Genomic DNA, 19085 nt, shown 5'->3' with positions numbered 1-19085 from the left:
TAATATGGGAAGTTGTTCCTCAGACCTTGCAACTGAAAGCTGCAGATTTTTATGGCTCCAAAAAGAGCCACATTCTTAAGCCAGCCACTAGAGGGAAATAAATCCCCACTTATGAATGCTAATAGGCAAACTGTACTGTATCATGTTTGGAGAGCAATCTTTGATTTGTGTGTTTTGTTTTGTTTTTTTTAAACACCTTAGGTTACCAGTGCAGTTGCCTCTCTCAGTTCACCGGGCGAAACTGCGAGTCAGAGATCACTGCCTGCTTTCCAAATCCTTGTCGCAACGGAGGCTCGTGCGATCCCATTGGCAACGCTTTCATCTGCAACTGCAAGAGCGGGTTAACGGGATTGACGTAAGTTTGATGCTTGTGCTGCCTGGGGAGGTGTTGGAAGTCATGCGGTACTATGCACCTAGGTTACGGGTCCAGCATTGCCGGTAAACGACATCGTCTTGTAGCAAAGTGGGAAATAAACCTTGAAGAGTCAATGCAAGTATGCTTACATTGGCCTAACTCAGCCTTCCCCAACTCGGTGCCCTCCACATGATTTGGACTACAGTTCCCATCGTCCTCAATCAGGATAGTCCAAAGTTCAGGAGGACATCATCTGAAGAAGGCCAGCCTAACTCAGCCCTTTGCTCTGTGTATAAAGTAATGATCTGAGGGCACATGAGAAAACACTCAAGGGGAAGGAGATGGGCCCTGACTGGGTTGTCCCAGTCTGACTGGGTTGTCCAAATTCCAAAAAATGAAACACATTAGCACGGTAAAACATCAAACATTAAAAACTTTTCTATTAATGGCTGCCTTCAAATGTCTTCTAAAAATCAGATAGTTGTTTATCTCCTTGACATCTGACTGGAGGGCATTCCACAGGGCAGGCGCCACTACCGAGAAGGCCCTCTGCCTGGTTCCCTGTAACCTCACTTCTCGCAGGGAGGGAACCACCAGAAGGTCCTCAATGCTGGATCTCAGCTTCCAGGCTGATTGATGGTGGCAAAGATGCTCCTAGAGGGCCACTTGTGGCCTCTGATGTCACCCCTACTTTCCCCCCCTTCAGGTGCGAGGAGGATATTAACGAGTGCGAGAGAGAAGAATGCGAAAATGGCGGCTCTTGTGTCAACGTATTTGGGTCCTTTCTATGCAACTGCACTCCGGGATACGTGGGCCAACACTGTGGGCTGAGACCGGTGGTCGTCCCAAACATCCAAGCCGGCCATTCTTACGTGGGCAAAGAGGAGCTCATCGGCATCGCTGTCGTGCTTTTCGTCATATTCCTGTTGGTCGTCCTCTTTGTAGTGTTCCGCAAGAAAGTGTTCAGGAAGAACTACTCCCGCAACAACATCACCTTGGTGCAAGACCCGGCGACTGCCGCTCTGCTTCACAAGAGCAACGGGATTCAGTTCAAAAACATGAGGAACAGCGGGGATGGCCGCAATATTTATCAGGAGGTGGGGCCGCCTCAGGTCCCCGTGAGGCCCATGGCCTACACCCCTTGCTTCCAGAGCGACTCAAGGAACAATTTGGACAAGATCGTTGATGGGCTCGGGGTGGAGCATCAGGAGATGACAACGTTCCACCCAGAGTCTCCTCGGATCCTGACAGCCAGGCGAGGAGTCGTCGTATGCAGTGTGGCCCCCAACCTTCCTGCCGTGTCTCCGTGCCGTTCCGACTGCGACTCCATCAGGAAGACCTGGGAAAATGGCACTGAAGGTGAGTGGTTTAGGCAGAGGCACATTTATTGGTTTCGCGAAATTTTGTATACTGCTTCGATTGTAGGAAGAAACCTCAAAAGTGGCTTGCGAACAAGATAGAAGCAATAAAATTATCACTAGAAATTTTGCAGCCATAACTTACAGAAAACAATAATTGTACATACTTTATCAACCTTCTGAGAAAAATACAAAACATTAAACCAAGCCACAGAGACTTGCGAACTACCCAGCTTAAAATGAACTTATAATGTCCGGTTTCAGTAGATTTTTCAAATGCTTAACTCAGTCTTTTAGTTAAGTTCATGAAGATACCAACAAAAGGTAAGTTTGGTGTTATTCACAATACCAAGAGATGCTAGTGGAGTTGTAGATAGATGTTAATAAAGTTGTAGACAATGATAAAGTATGTATAATTATTGTTCTGTGTAGATTGATTGCCAATGTATTGCATGAGTCACACTATCAGCAGCACAGGTTGCATTTTTCTAGCATAACTTACAGAAAGTCAAAACCACAAAGTCAAACTCATGCCAGCTTTCTAAACATGTGGATTACAGGGCTCTCCCCGCCCCCTATTTCTTACTTCATTCACTCATTAATTTATTCCCACCATGGCTGTCAGCGTGGCTTGCAGATCAAGAGAGAATAACGCACAATCCCTGCCCTCACCTTCACAACCTAAAAATATACAACATGGAAGGATAAACGGGGAGTGCATTACGGCTGCACATGGAGTGGTCTGAAAACAACTCACATTTTTGTGGTGAGGCAGATGCACAAACCATTTCACTAAAATGAGGGTTATTAATTGCCAACCTTTGGGCCACATCTGGATGTCAGAATTCTGCCACCACCAGCCTTCCAAATATTCCCGCTGCCTTTCTCTTTACCTTTAGCAGATAAGGCAACAAAAGGGGGTGAAAAGAGCACAGAGGAGAGTTTCTTATTTTTAAAATCTTTTAAGCTGGGTTGATTCTTAGAATTACTGTATTTTTTGCTCTATAAGACTCACTTTTCCCCTCCTAAAAAGTAAGGGCAAATGTGTGTGCGTCTTATGGAGCGAATGCAGGCTGCGCAGCTATCCCAGAACCCAGAACAGCAAGAGGGATTGTTGCTTTCACTGCGCAGTGATCCCTCTTGCTGTTCTGGCTTCTGAGATTCAGAATATTTGTTTTCTTGTTTTCCTCCTCCAAAAACTAGGTGCATCTTGTGTTCTGGTGCGTCTTATAGAGCGAAAAATACGGTAATTATTTTAAATACCGCCTTGAATTCCAACTTGGCAGGAATGGACAGGATGTAAATATACTGAATATAACAACAGTAATAATAATAGTTGAAGTAGCTTTGATTGCACATTATTAGATTCAGTAAAGATTTGTGTACCTGCCCCGCCAATTTCCTTTCCTTTCTTTCATTTGTATGTCTAGGCAAAGGACTTGATGACGTGGAAGAGGTGACCTGTTTTTCAGGAAGCAATAAAGGCAGCAACTCTGAAGTCCAGTCCCTCAGTTCTTACCAGTCAGACTCGGGCGATGATAATGGTAATGGCATAGCTATCTTAACCCCCTCACTTATCACCAAGAGTGTATTATATGTATACTGGTGTTCTACCAGACTTTCTTGTGATGTGGATAACTGAGATGCTGAATAGCATGGTGTGTCCACTCTGTAGTACAGATTCTCCTGGAATGGCTCCAAGCTGAAGGGGAAAGGAGCACGATCAGTTGTGCCAGAGGTAACTGACTTAAGTCAGAGGTAACTGACTTAAAGAACAGTCCATGCTTTCCCTAAAGTTTGCTTTGCTGAAGATGGCTATTCTGGTATAAATACTTTTTTTACAAACTACTACAAAATAATCATCACAAGAGAGAATATTTTAAAATCTTACAAATTCAGATCAGTGGCAGAGTACACGTTCTGCATGCAGAAGATTTAAAATTCTGCATTTGGTTAAAGTGTTGATGGCCAAACTTAGCCCTCCAGCTGTTTTGGGGCTACAGTTCCCGTCACCCCTTGCCACTGGTCCTGTGAGCTAGAGATAATGGAAGTTGAAATATACTTGGAGTCGAGAGTGGATTTCATGCTCTTTATTCAGCTCATAGTGGTGGGGAGGAATAGAAGTTCTCCCAGAATGTCTGCTTTATATACATTATTTACACAATGGGCCCCACATGACTGGCTAATTCCAGGATTTTCCTGTAGGCCAATCAGGTTACGGATTCACTTCCAACTGGAGCTGGATTGGGTGGCTCCTGTGGACCAATCAGACTGCTGCATTCTGGATCCTATTGTTCTAAGACCAATCAGATTGCTGCATTCTGAATCCTATTGTTCTAGGACCAATCAGACTACTGCATTCTGAATCCTAGGACCAATCAGACTGCTGCTTTTAGGATCCTATTCAACTCAGTACATAACAGGAGTTGTGGTCCCAAAACAGCTGGAGGGCCACATTTGGCCATCACTGGGTTAAAGGATCAGGTCTCAGTCATTGGAAAAGAACTCCATCTGAGAACCAAGAGAGCCACTTCTGGTCCGAGTAGGGAATACTGGACTAGGTGGAACTCCAGCTGTCTGGCTCCGTATGTTGCTATATGACACAGATAAGGAGTCCATCAGTTCTTCACCCGGTTGCTTCTGAGATGAATTGTCCCTCTTCTACAAAGCTGGTGAAAATGCGGCAGCCCCAGTTCTGAAAGTGTGGCCATCAAGCTTGCCGGCTCGCCCCCACAATTAAGGGGACCGGCGCAGCATGTGCACAAGCCGTTCAACATGCTTGCATGCCATGCAACATGCTGACGTCACTCATGCACAGCCGCATGCGAGTGAGATGAGCATGTTGTGCTGCATGCACTTGTGGCCGTCGCAGAATTTTGAGGCAGCCTGGCCCTCTCCTTGAAAATTTTTGAGGCGGCCTTCAGCCTCACTCCCCCTCCATTGATGCCCCTAGTGGCCATCTTTGATCTATAACAGTGTCTGGATTTTTTAAGCCAGTTCCTTAAATCAAGGGTAGGCTGATGTTTTAGACCTCCAACTTTCCTCATCCATGGCAATTGGCCATGCTAGCTAGGGTTGATTGGAGTGGTAGCCCCAACATCTGCAGGGCACAACTTTGGTTAGCCCTGCCTTCAATGAAAGCTATTTGGTGATGATCTTTTAATTAAGACTGCTCGATTTGTTCGTTTCCCCCACCAGGGCTTTGTTCTCGTAGGCACAGTATAATAAAGTGAAAGCGTTCTTATTGGAAAAAAGATTTAGACCAAAAGACTTTCACACCATCTCATATCCTTGTGATTGCCTAAAAAGATAATGGTCGCCAGGAGGATAGCAGCTTCCCTTTGGAGGCCTTTAAGTGAGGATTAATTAGAGATTAGTGTCAGGTAGGCAAGATACTGTCCTGGTTAATTGAATCTGCTGGACAATCCAGGCTGAATTTATGAACTGATATTCATCACTGCATATGAGCTTTCTGAAAGTACTGCCTTTGAATGTATCCCCATTTGCTTTTCTGTTGGGGGGGTGGAATTGTATGGGATTATCTGAAATTGAAATGTCCTTCAAGCCGCTGCATAATTCATTAATGCCACCGCCTCCCCTTCCCATGCCCATAGACTTCCCCCACCCACCCCTGGTCCCAGCAAACCTGTCTGCGCTGTGAGAATTTAATATTGGTAGCCTTAGAACGTTGTGTGTTATAAATACTAACATGAAGCTACCCTTCCCTTTATTTCTGCTCTCCTTCTCCCACAAGCTTCCATAGTGACTGTCATACAGCTTGTCAACAACGTAGTTGACAATATAGAAAATGAAGGTATTTAATCATTTTTAAAAACTCTTTCTCCTGAATTGCCGCGTCGTTGTTTTTCCGTTTTGTTCTTCTGTGTGAAAAGCCGCAGCAGAAACTCATTAACTCACCCTAACTAGCCAGGCCGCAGAAAACGATTTCGTTTGACGAATAAGCAAGGTCTTTAAGGTGGGGAGAGGGGTGGCCTGGGAGGAAGGCAAGCAGTTCATTATTATGACTTTTGTTGACATCAGAGAGTCAGTGTTTAGGAGGAGAGCGGGTTTGGGGTTTGGTTCGCCCCTCCCACCCCAACATGCAGTGTCTTTTACGGTCCTAATGGTCCCAGAGGGATTACGTTGTTATCCAAAGCACAGTGGCACCGTGGTAAATAAACAATACACAAAGAGCAAAGCTTCACGTTTTTGTGGAGCCAACTTGTTTAGCCAAATTTAGCCAATTTTTTAATGGGGCAGACCCCGCTTCCTCAAAAAACGTAATTTAAATCACCTTATTGTAAAATAAGCCAATCATGCTGTCTTCTGCATATAGCTGGCAGAGACTGAGAAACAGTGGTTTGCCTAAGACGGAGCTGGGGACCAAATGCAGTCCAGGCCTCTGTGACTGGCCCTTGGAACGCTCCCCAAGCCACACCCCCTCTCCCTAAGCCACACCTCCTCTCCGCAAGTCACACCTCTCCCCAAGCCACACCTCCTCTCCCTAAGCCACACCTCCTCTCCCCAAGCCACACCTCCTCTCCCTAAGCCACGCCTCCTCTCCCCAAGCCACACCTCCTCTCCCTAAGCCACACCTCCTCTCCCCAAGCCACAACCCTCACTAGCCCTGCTTTGCCCCCGAGTTTGTTTACCTGGCTGAATTTTGTCCATGAACTCTGATCATGCCTCTTGCTCTTATGGATGTGGTATATGGACAGGTGCATGTAGAGACCAGACTGCTGTGCAAATGAGAAAAATTGCAATTCTTGTTTCATCCACTTTTACCTCTGGCCGCTGCCCCTGTCCACCTTGGACTGAAAAAGCTTCCTCCCCTCTGGCTTCAGGCTACTTCATGCAGTTGTGTTAGCGGCGAGGTTTGAACCCAGGACCAGAAGTTGCCCCCAGATACCAAACGTCCAATCCCAGATGCCTCTGCCTGCCAAAGATAACTTCAGCATAGTGCAAATCCTAACGCGGTGGGCAGGATTAAGAAGCTGGTATAGTATAGTCCAGCTGGAAAGAGCTTCGTTCTTTGCTAGGGCCATCTTCTGCAAAACTAGAATCTCTTTCAGGCCATCTCAAGAAAGCTCCTTTAGAATTGGCTTTTATAGAAGCCGCTTCCTTTTAGGCTGAGGTCCCTGCCTTAGCATTGATATCCCGTTGGGCTGCTTCTCCCAGCCATGATCAGCTTGCCAGTTGTGATCACACCTGCTCAAAAGGTCTGATTTGGAAGCCGTTTCATCTTGGATGTCTGCCAGGTAGAGCATATGCTTTGAATGCAGAAGGCCTCAGGATTAATCCACAGCTTGTCCCGTTGAATGGTCTCAGGCAGTACAGCTGGGAAAGATCCTTGCTTGAAACTTTAAAGAGCTGACTCTGTCAGAATAAATGATACTGGGCTAAGTGGACCAATGTTCTGGTTTAGCATAAAGGAGCTTAATAATAATAATAATAATAATAATAATAATAATAATAATAATAATAAATCTAGATTGCAGTTTTCTCTATTAACAAAATCTTTTCTCCCCCCCCCCCCAAAGTCCCTAAACCCAACTATGTCCCTAACTAGCAATGTTAAAAGTAAAAATGAACCAGGAGATTCAAGTAGGAATATTTGTTTGAAGGACCATACCACCCTGGGATCTTTTGATAAAGGGCGGTATATAAATTGAATAAATAAGAATAATAATCCCCAGTTTAGTTTGAACCCGACCTCAGCTTGGGGCACAGCCCCATGGGCCTGCTGTGAAATAAAGATGTTTGACTAATTGGTTCTTTGCAAATTCCAGCATCAATTGACCTGCTTTGCACCTCCTGGACTAATATGCTGATCGAAGCAAAGCTGTGCTTCAGATTTTTATTTTTGCAATGCAATTCATTCCATTTATTTTTTATTTTATTTATTAAATTCATATGCCGCGTTTCCTCTGAGGATCACAGGGTGGTTTACAATATAAAAGCACAGGAATATATACCATAATAACAGACAAAACAGTAACATACAAACCCCTCACATGCACACAGTTTAAAAGGCTATAGGTCATTTAATTAGCCAAAGGCCAAGGAGAAGAGAAAAAGTTTGCACCTGGCACCTAAAGATTTGTGGTGAACCCACCAGGCAAGCCTCTCTGGGGAGAGCGTTCCACAATCAAGGAGGCACCGCAGAAAAGGCCCGTTCCCATGTTGCCACCTTCTGGACCTCTCATGGAGGGGGCCTCAGAGATTCATTAGGGCCTCAGATGATGAGTGCAGGGTATGGGTCAGTTCATATGGAGAGAGGCAATCCTTAAGGTATTGCAGTTCTGAGCTGTGTTAAGGCTTTATAGGTCAAAAAACCAGCACTTTGAATTGGGCCTATTTGCAGCTCGTGCAGTCAGGCCAGAATCAGGATTAAATGCTTAAACCGCCTTGCCCCTGGCTGCTGAATTCTGCCCCAGCTGAAGGTTCTGAACTATCTTCAGAGGCAGCCCCATGTGTGACGTATTGCAGTAATCTAACCTGGAGGTTACCATATCATAGATGACAGAAGTTAGGCTGTCCCTGTCCCGTTAGGGGTGTAGATAGGCCACCAGCTGAAGCTGATGGAAGGCACTCTTCGCCACTGAGGCCGCCTGAGCCTCAAGTGACAACAAGGGATCCAGAGGTACCTGCAAGCTGACTACCTGATCCTTCAGGTGGAGTGTAACCCAACAGGAGCAGGCCACCTCCCACCCATCTGCTCATGACTTAAAACAATATGCATTTATTCATGCTATTTTTAATAGAGATGCTTTCTGAGTGAAAACATTTTAGAATTGCAGGTTTTATGAGAAAATGCCATTAGAAATAGGTGTTTTAATGTGAATTGCCCATGCACCATGTGTGTAAACAGGACAAAACCGATTTATGAAAGAAGACATTCAAGAATTAGGTGGCCATAGTCCCTGCAGTCCCTACAGCGAAATATTCTGTAGTGTATTTGGGCGCAGCTCTGCATTTGATGGATCCACAAGACCTTGAATGAATTTTATTATTTCGGTCGCAGACCAGTTCCAGCCCACATAAAATATCAAGGAAGTCATAAAACACGATAGGGATACATTTAAATTTGCCATTAGGTATAACAGGGACAATACAGATATAGCAACAGTTAAAAAATTTATAAATGAAAACTTAGTCACTAACATATAACCTAAATTTATCATTTAAGGCCTTAATCATTGTGATAGCACAGCTTGTTCCCTAAGTTTTATGGCAATCACACAGAATTTGGCGACCCTTAAGGTGATCTCAGGATCTTTGTCCTCTACCAGGGATTTTAGACACTGAAGTTCAGATTCATTTGGAGATTTTTGCATAGCAGGGATAATAAATACTGAGCGTATATCCCCGTAGAAACGGCAGCGTAACAAGGCATGACAGTTTCTTCCTCCATCAAGCTGCAGGGGCAGACTCGTTCCGCTCGTTCCGCGTATGGTTTACCCTCAAATCTGCCCTGCAATAAGGCAGATGGCAGCATGTCCACAACACCTTGCTTGCATAAATCTTGCTTCAACGTGGGAAAGGAAGGAAAGTTCTTTTGAACTGCATGGTGGGCAAGTGAGGAGGTTAGTGAGGTTCTGCTGTGTAGCATAAATATAAACTGTCCATATAGGCATGTACTAAGACGCGCGGTACTTCCGCGCTGAGTGGGGTATGGGCATAAAACCAGTGACCCAGAAACGGTCCTCATTTCCTCTCAATGCAATGCTTTTGAGTCAGTTTTTTGTTTTGTTCTTTTGGAGCAGTCAGGGCCGGTTCAGACAGTGCTACCTGAGCTGTAACCACTGGTCACGAAAAAAAGGGTTTTCCTTCTGCCGACCATCTCGCTCGCCTCGTTTCAGTTCATCTTTCATTGCCATCAAAGCTCCCATGTGAGGAATGCAGAGATTGAGGGTTTTTTGATTTTGTTTTGCCAGAATTTGCCCCAGCTCAAATCCTGGCCAGAACCTCAGGTTCCCCAGCCAGGGCTTGAGGAATTTCTGCATCCAGGACAGCCCAGTTCTGTCGTGTTCCACTTCGGCCTTTATAATTAAGTAAAGCCTTTAAATGATAATCACAGGTGACGTGGTCCAAACATATCACAAAATGCTATCTTCTGAAAGGATCCCATGCTTCACCAAGCTTCTGCAGGGTTAGCATTCCAGGGGGGAAGTCTTTTTCTCCCCAAATTAAATTTCACTGCAGTTCTGCCCCAAAGACTGCTCCGTACCTTCTTTTAAAAAAACAATAAAAAGTAAACTTCTGGGCTCCATAGTTGAAAAACGTAGGGTTGCTTCCACCTAAGTTTTGTTAAGAGTAGAAATGAATTATCATGTCCATTGATTTCAGAAGGTTTGCCCTGAACAATTTGTTCAGGTTATATCTCCCGATAATAATAATAATAAGTCCTATTAGAGCTGCATCATAAGTACCCTTTTCTCCAAAAGGACAGCCTACTTTCTGGCTTCTTTCCATCCTATCCCTTTAAATCCCTCTTGCTGTTAACCTATTATGATAGGGTTGCCATATTCCAAACAGTGAAAGTCCGGACAGAAAGATTGTTGCGCCTTTTTTTCTTTTTCTTTTTTTTTGGCAAAGTTGTTGAGCTTTTCTAATTTTGCTCAAGGCCATGCGTCCGGATATTCCCAGATGTTTTGCCGATTTTCGCCCAGACACTGTTGCCAACGGCAGAATGGCAACCCTATATTGGGATATGATGTGCTTATTTGCATTCCTGCAGAAAAAAACTGCACAGCTCAGCAGTACAGAACAAGCTAATAATAATAATAATTTATTATTTATACCCCACCCATCTGGCTGGGCTTCCCCAGCCACTCTGGGTGGCTTCCAACAAAATATTAAAATACAGTAATGCATCAAACATTAAAAGCTTCCTTAAACAGGGCTGCCTTCAGATGTCTTCCTAAAGCCACTACCGAGAAGGCCCTCTGCCTGGTTCCCTATAACTTGGCTTCTCACAGTGAGGGAACCGCCAGAGATCCCTTGGCGCTGGACCTCAGTGTCCGGGTAGAACGATGGGGATGGAGACGCTCCTTCAGACATACTGGCCCGAGGCCGTTTAGGGCTTTAAAGGTCAGCACCAACACTTTGAATTGTGCTCGGAAACATAGTTTGAATGTGAAAGGTCCCAGGTTCAATCCCTGCCACCTCTAGGTAGGCTAAGAAAGACCACTGCCTGAAAGAAAGGCTGGAGAGATGCAATCTGCTACTAAGGGCTCATCCAGCCTTCATTTCATCCATGTTTCTAGGCATACATCTGGGCTTTAGAGCTCTTGTTTCCAAGCTGTGTCTTTGGTTTTTTGTCCCCGTGCTTTCCCTGGGAAAACCCACCTTTTACCACTGAAGCAGAGCGAAGGGCAGTCGGCTTTTCTGCGGATTGCCGTTTGCTCCGATTCAAGGTTTTCCTGGGTAAAGCATGGGGACGAAACCAAACCTCCCAGACACAGAGCTTTCAAGTGCCTGGAATGTGTGGTGCAAAAGGAAGTCTGCATGAGCCCTAAGGCTAGATAACAACAACCTGGGCCAGCAGTCGGACTTGGTATCTGAAGCCACCGAGATAGTGGGGTGGATTCTGGGGACCTCCCTCACACCCCACCACTTACTGGGGTGGAGCAGGGTGGCAGCAAAGTTGGCACAGGGTGGGTGCACCAGTGGAAGCAAGGGATTGGCTCCACCAAAGTGCCCTCATCGCCCTGAGGTAGCTGCCACCTGCCTTACTCCATCCCAGTAAGTAACAGTGACTTAATTTTTCGGAGCGCAGCAGCACCCCACCATGGCGGCTTATCCTTAGCAGACCCTACAATAAAGGCAGAGAAGGAACCCAGGCTGTTTGCTTCCCCCGGCCTCATTCCACGCTCCATATGGAAAGTCTCCTCTTTCTAGCTAGGAGAGGGCTCTGTCGTATTTGCTTCCGGTGGCCCAATTGACTGCCTTTCTATTCTGTTCTGTTCAGGTTGTTATACCGTGCCTCTCACCGTGGTATCTGAGCGTACTTGGGCCCAGATTTGTTTGAACCGGCCCTGAGAATGGTAGATTCTTATTTTTTTTCTGTTTCACAGTGAGCAAGAGAGAGATAAAGCATAATTCGCAAATTTTAAGAGAGAGGGGGAAAACTGCATATGGTTTTGTTTGTTTGTGTTAAAGCTATGTGCTTGAGTCAGCTTTGCATGTTTAATTCAGATAACTATAGTCGTAATGATTAGACGTAAAGCGATTGTGACGTTTGACTTCTGCCTAGATAAATCAGATTTATTTGCTTTTTAAAAAGATAAACCTTAAACTGAAGCTTTGCTTAAAAGCGCTTTTTGTAATACTTTTCAGTCAGATGTGTTTTAGAAGCAATGTGAGATTTTTCTGCAATGTGCAGGCCTGAGAGTTTCCAGTGTTGCTTTTTCTCCCACTTTGTATTTAACAGTGACTGATATGGATCAAGGACAGAACTACAACAGAGGTGACGCATACCTGCCTGCTGCAATTCGTGGGAATGTGGAGGGGGGTCCCAAAGGCCGGAGTTTTAACACATTACTAATACACTCAGTTCGGCCTTCACCTTTTAGATCACGCTATGCCCATGTTCTGCATGTCTAAGCATGTATATATTTTGGGTGCCCAAGGCGGGGGAGGGGTGGCATTTCGTTTTAATTTTTCTTCCAGGGATGCGTTGGTTCTTTTTCATCTCCGCCTATTTATTTTGTGTGCCTGTGTAATTTTGCTTTCCCTCCCCAGACCAAGATCTTGGAAACGAATGCAGCAGCAAGAGCATGCTGACTTCTATTAATGTATATATTTGCGTTCTGCGCTAACAGTTTGATGCTCACCTCCCATGCGTGGAACCTTATGTTGGGTTTTCAGCATTTTTTATTTATTTCTCAGACTCTTCCTTTCTAACATAAACTTGGCTGTGTTGCATTGGTTGTCGTCGTGACGTTATATCGCTTCTCTCCACTTGGGCCAAAGCATGGTTGGCCAGGGTTTTAAAAAGCAAAACAACGGTGATGCATGCCAGCTACTTTTTTGCATATACAGCTTCATTATGCTCGGACCCAGTGGGGATTTGCTTCATGCTGGGTGCATGCCATTGACCGCCTCTCTTCCAAGACTTATGCCTCCCTCCCCATTCACTGTGGGTTTGTTTGCTTCCGCAGCTTATCACTGGGACACCTCTGATTGGATGCCGAGCGCTCGACTATCGGACATTGAGGAGGTGCCCAATTATGAGACAACAGATGGCAGCTCAGTGCATCATGGGAGCACAAGGGAGCTGGAAACAGACTACTACCTGGGCGGCTACGATATTGACAGCGACTACCCTCCGCCGCAGGATGAGGAGTTTTTAAACCAGGACCAGTTGCCGCCTCCCCTCCCGGAGGATTACCCAGACCAATACGAAGCCCTTCCTTCATCCCAGCCGGTCTCCATGGCCGGCACACTTAGCCCGGATTGCCGGCGACGGCCACAGTTCCACCCGAGCCAGTACCTCCCTCCGCACCAGTTCCCCAACGAGATGGACAACGGCGGGTCTCAGACTGGGAACGAGTTTAGTACTTTTGGCGTTGGCCCAGGACCAAACGCGGAGAACAATAGCCTGGCCAAGAAGCCCTTGTCCTTACACAATTCCCTGGACGCATCCTCGTCTGACGTTTCTATGGGCTGTGGCTTTGATGACTCTGAGGTGGCCATGAGTGACTATGAAAGCATTGAGGAGCTGCGCCTTGACCACCACCACATTCACATTCCATTTGTGGAGACCCACCACCAGACCCAAGTGTGAAGGAGCCTCTTTTGTTGACGTTGTTTCTGTCATTTGGTCCCATTCATAGCATTAACTGTCAAGAAGGCTTTCTTTTCGCTGAGAAAAAAAAATAAATAGATCTGTATATGGGTCAAGGTGGAAATATAGCATAACCCATTTTTAACCCTGTCGAGAAATCCGTGGTGACCATGTGAAAGGAGAGAGCAAATGGTTGCCTCCCAAAATTGGTAGCTGGAGAAGGCTCTCGATCCCTTGGAGTTGACATTGGTTGTTTATTGCCAAGCATAGAGGTTCCCCATTGTGTGGTGGCAGACTGAATTTTCCTCCAACCAGCTTTGTGGGGGATCATGCTATTAAAAGTGTTACAAGGCTGAAGCACTTGCAGTATTCAAGAAAAGCTGAAACTCATTTCCTGGGTCCCAGAACTGTGGCTGCATGGGGCAAACTTGGGTGAAGTGAGAAGGGTGAATTAGGTGCCGCTGCTGCTGCTGCACAAAGTAAATCTGAATTTTAAGGAGGGGAAAGGGACATCCTTTCCAAACCAACAGTCCATAATAAGATCCCTTTCTTCCATGTTATGGATGTAGTTAAAGTGACTGCGTTTGTATTCTAAGAGTTGTTTCCAGTTTTAGCCCCATGCAGGGTAGACTTAAGCATCTAAGTTAGCTGTGTCTGTTAATTTCAAAGGATCTGATCTGCAGGTCGTAGTTATTCCTCCAGCCCCAAAACAAGAGGGGATTTAGAGATACTTTGGCACCACGTTGAGACACTGAGTGGCGGGATATCCCACCTGCTGCAAACCATGTGGAATCTGCAACAATCACGGCATGCTCTCAGCTGAATCCAGTGGGTCACTGTGCCTCGGCTTGTGCAGGATGGTGAGCTAACACACTGCCAGACCAACTCCTTAGTAGCAATCGGTGCCTTGATGTCATCAAATGAGGATGAAATGTACTTAAGACCATACTGACCATCCTGTGGTTCCAGGAAAGAAGGAGGATTGGGACAGCTTGCCTTGCAGGAGTAAGCAGCAGCTGCAGAAAAATTCCAGCCACTGCACAGCAGGGAAAGGATTCGGGAGCCCTGCTCTCCTTCGCACTTCGCCACTCTGCTGAGAGATGCTCCAAGGACACAGGATTTGCAGACCGGCGTTCTTCAAGGAACTCAGCTGAGGAGCTGCTTCTGCATCCCACACTTGGTCTGTGCAAAAAAAAAAAACCCCAAGGCATCCACACTATTTTTACTTATTTATTTATTTTGGTGTGTTCGGTCCCTCGAGACCCACTTTAGACTTCTGGGGATTCATCACCACTTTTTGTTCATCCACATGCTCTCTTAAAAAAACTAGAAAATTGTGGAGGTCTGGGGAAGTGTCCCCCAGCCATATTTGCATCCCCTGCTTTAATGCTGCAAAAAGGGAAAGGGGTTGCCATCTATTAAAATAATTTTTATTTATTTTATTTTGCCTATATACAGTTTAAAGGTGGGAGGGGAAGCTACTCTCCCTTTACTAAGAGAATTCAGCCAGCCAGGAAGGGTACAGAATGAATAAATCATTCCTTCTGGAATGGAGTCACGGATGAATAGATGCCCTAACAGGTTTTTCATGCCCCTGCCTTATCCGAGTTCCCCGTCAACACGACGTTAAATGAGTGTTCCCAGTGCTTCCCTTCCATGAACTGGGTTTTTTTCTTCTTTTCTGCTGACTGAACCGAATTTCATCGTTTCAGCTTTCATTAAGCTAATCAGCAGCCAGTTCTTTCTGCCACGAGAAGTATTGTTCATAAACTGCCAGCCAGCAGTCAAAATGGTTAAAAGCAACGAGAAGGAATAAACAACACAACCGCCATGTAACACTTTTAATAGCAAAGGGACTCTGAAATCCACATCGTGAAGCTCATAATTCAATGTTTACTGCCCCTTCCCCCACATTCTCTTAAGAGCATCATCGCAAAGATTTGTACCGCAGCAAACATTCTGGATAGAGCACCGAGACATCTGTTAAAAATGGGTTTTGAGCCAAGACAAATATATCACCCATATGAATATTTTGATAAATATAGGCCTGTCCATACTTCCTGTTAAATTAACGGACATTTTTCTTGGTTTCCCCTCAAGAATATCATGGACGTCCATTTGTAACAAATTTGTGATACCTTTGCTTTCTCAGTCCCTCCACCTCGGATGTGTTTTCTGGGAGGGTGGGTTTGTGGGGAAGCGATATTACTTGAACTTCCTGTCTGCCAGTTGTGAAGAAGAAGCTAAATAACAAATTTGTCTCCCAAACGCAAACCAGTTCTTCCAAGCGAGGGGCGGCCAACACTGGCCAAAAGGGTCTGCTGACTCAGAGGTGCTTCCTCAATGGAGAAGTTCGCTGATGTGTGTGTGTGAATTGTCCTGGTGGGACAGGAGAATTGAATTTCCTTTTTCAATAGCGGGATGGGCAGTGAGGTGTTCTGCCATAGTTCGCACCCAGTATGCGTTGGGTCGCTTCAGCTATTGCACACGTGAACTTTGAACCTTTCTTCGACTGAACCAGTGACCTCTGTCCCCCACCACGAAGTAATTGCGAAATAATCCCTACCTGGTTTACACTTCACAGAGGGTGTATTCCAGCTCGTGTTTCCCAGGGGCGCTCAATATCTAGGTTTATTTTTTATTTTTACTGCAACATATCAACAGGGTCACACAGGGAAATAAATTGAAAAAGCGGGAACCCTTTAATGCACAAGCAAGAAGATAAACGTCGCTATCCCTGCACTTGGTGTGTCCCCCGCCTGTTTTCTACAAGTCTTCCGCACAAAGGACTCTTAACGCTGCCTAAAGTTAGCAGCATGGTGGGAGCCTTGGCTCCTGAGCAGGGAATATCTTCCATTCTTTCACATCCTAAGCTGCCCTCCCCTCCGTGGGAGCCCTGCAGTTTTCGGTCCTTCCCCTTCTTCCCAAAGCCTATGCAGCCACCATTCTCCTCCCCTGTCTCTTTTTCCTCCAGCTGCTCTCTGCCCCTTGGCCCATACAGTTGTCCAACTTATGCAAGTCCAGCTGTGCAAACCTCAGAAATAATTGTATTCATTAACCCATGCACCATATTTTCATTTAGGCTCTTCCTTAACCCCACACAGACCTGCTAGCGTGTTTCAGCCCTTAATCCTCCAGGCTAAAAATAAAAATAAAAAGTCCCTAACAACATTGGCCACGATCCAGAAGAAAACAGTGGGCATGCATTGTGTGAATCATCATTTCTGCTTCCGATTTGTGTTCGGTTTGGATTAGCGCCAGTGACGTGTGGCAAAGGTTAGTTGTAAGAAAGTTCCGTGACTCGATTGAGTTGAAAGCAACTGAATTTGAGCTGGTCTTGCAAGGCTCACAGGCCACATTCGCACTAGAATACATTTAAAGCACTATGATGCTACTAGAAATGGTCGTGGCTTTCCTCCCAAATAATTCTGGGGACTGCAGTTTGTTCAAGAGTTGTTAAAGAGATCCCTTTTCCCCTGCCAGAGCTATCCCGTTCCTGAGGAGAGGGACTGACTGTTAAACTCTCACTCTGGGAGTTGTAGTTCTGGGAGAGGAACAGGGACCTCCTCTCAGCACCCTTTGCAAACTACAGCTACCAGAATTCTTTGAAGGAAGCCATTACTATGTAAAGTGACCGTTGTTGTTTTTTAATGTGTGGTGTGAATGTGCCCATAGCTTCACTCAGGAAGTAGAATTCTACCCTGAAGCACTTCAGATTCCGGGCAGTGAAAACCACATTTCGGACTTCTCTTCCCTCCATGTAGTAGACTGGGGCATCCTGGAGACGTTTTGTGGATCGTATGCTGCCCAGATCTGCTTTCAGTGTTAAAAGATCGTCCCACTAACAAAATCTATCCAAAGAAAGGATTGCCCATGAGGTATTTGTGATTCCAAACCTCTTTCCGTTCAGGCGGCAGCTCATGGTGTCTGTGATGGTGAATTCATATACTACCAAGGGTCACAGACTTCAAGTTTCCTCGTGGTAAGGATTAACATCAGAAGAATTTGGCATTGCCATCAAGTTAGTGGGCTGCTTTTATTTAAAGGGAGTTTTCAGATTCTAGAGGGAAAGAACTGCAAGAAGTTTTTAGCGGGGCTATTGTATTGAACTGTAGTTTCAAAAAATAGTTTGCGGAAAGACCTTAAATCAGGAAATGGAGGTGGGAGGCATGTTCATGAAGATGCAACATTTGGTGTTTCTGAAATCATTTTGTAATCACGGTTTTGGCCCTTGTTTGGCCCTTGCCCTCACACCCAACATATCTGTAATGCAATTTACTGTAAGCTTGTCCATTGCAGACTGTTACTTTCAGTTTGCTGTTTCCAAGGCTATGCACCAAACAAAAAGGCACTGACGTTGTTGTTACTTCACATGTGAAAGGGGCAACTGGAGAGTACTGCAAATGAAATGATTCTCATCATGTAATTTTTTTTAATAAAGCAATAATTTACAAATGTTGTGTTACAAGGCCATAACCAGGGTTTGATACCGGCAGTGTTAAGGATAAATTTGAACCAGGTGGTGGAAATTTGAACCCTCACTGTATAGCTAAATCCTGTCATTATCAGAGACCTGGGTTGTTTCCAGAACAATTTTACAAGCCCATAGTAACTGCATTTGGAGAGGGTCGTCTGGGAAATGTAAGGAGTTCTTTTGAAGCACTGTATAAGAAAGATAGATGTCTTGTAAATTTTACCTGTTGCAAGCAGGCTGGTTTGTAAAAGATGTATGTTTTTGGTGTTTTAAAAAAAAAGTTTATAAAATAATGTACATAATAATTTTGGAATTACCTGGCTTTTGTAGATATTTGATGCCAATCAAGTTGCTTTTAATTTCATTTTTTTTCCATGTTCATTTATGTATTCTGAAGAAACTCATCAATGTCAGATTTAAGGTAATGGAAAAAATCAACAAAAAAAGGTGACTAGGTTGGGGAAACAACACTTCTTAATCACTTCAGAATGTACTGTAACTTTTCTTTGAATCAGCTGTTTCTCATTAACATTTCTCTCAGTTTCTAAGACTGCTTCCTAATGAACCCCACCCCTTCAGATGAATGGGTCTTTGCACAAATGCTATTACAGACATGTTTTCTAATGCTGTTTCACGTAGGCATTTGAGGTTCCACCATTATTCCAACTACACAACGACTTTATGCAAAGGGAAGGTTATCACTTCGTGTGGATCTGGTCCCTCGTCGGCAAATGCATCGGTCTTTCATATTTGCTGTTGGCAGTATTGTCTTGTGTTATTTTGCTAAAAAAGAAAAAAAAGACAGAAAAAAAATGTGTACAGGTTTGTAACTGCCAAAATTTAAAACCAGTTTTCAAGTAAAAACAAAAACACATTGAGTTGGTTCTTCATTGGCTCTTTCCATTGGGGTGTATTTTCATTGTACAGTACAAGTGTCGTGACTGGCTGGAGGCAGAGGAGTTGTCATAGGCACCAGCTGGGGAACTCCCGAGGGAAGAAGGCTCAGAGCTAAGGGATTGGTGGTGGGATGGCGATGAGAGGTCAGAGGGAGCGGACTGGGGGGAGGAGGTGTCAGAAGCTGAAGAGTGAGCAGGAAGAGGCTGCGGC

The 19085-nt window shown here is 45.1% G+C and overlaps 1 protein-coding gene across 1 annotated transcript in view; it reads left to right on the top strand.

Moving 5' to 3' along the window:
- Window positions 1-18856, top strand: part of FAT3 (FAT atypical cadherin 3) — a 458658-nt gene extending 439802 nt beyond the window's left edge. The window contains exons 24-29 of the mRNA XM_081909132.1: window positions 202-355; window positions 1062-1714; window positions 3144-3257; window positions 5468-5527; window positions 12149-12184; window positions 12879-18856. Coding sequence (XP_081765258.1) covers window positions 202-355; window positions 1062-1714; window positions 3144-3257; window positions 5468-5527; window positions 12149-12184; window positions 12879-13504 — 1643 coding nt within the window. The 3' untranslated portion in view covers window positions 13505-18856. The remainder of the gene's footprint in view (window positions 1-201; window positions 356-1061; window positions 1715-3143; window positions 3258-5467; window positions 5528-12148; window positions 12185-12878) is intronic.
- The last annotated feature ends 229 nt before the right edge of the window (window positions 18857-19085 follow it).

This window comes from Podarcis melisellensis, assembly GCF_964234715.1.
Source record: "Podarcis melisellensis genome assembly, chromosome: 4".
NCBI lineage: Eukaryota > Metazoa > Chordata > Lepidosauria > Squamata > Lacertidae > Podarcis > Podarcis melisellensis.
This window is presented reverse-complemented; position numbering and strand designations above follow the sequence as displayed.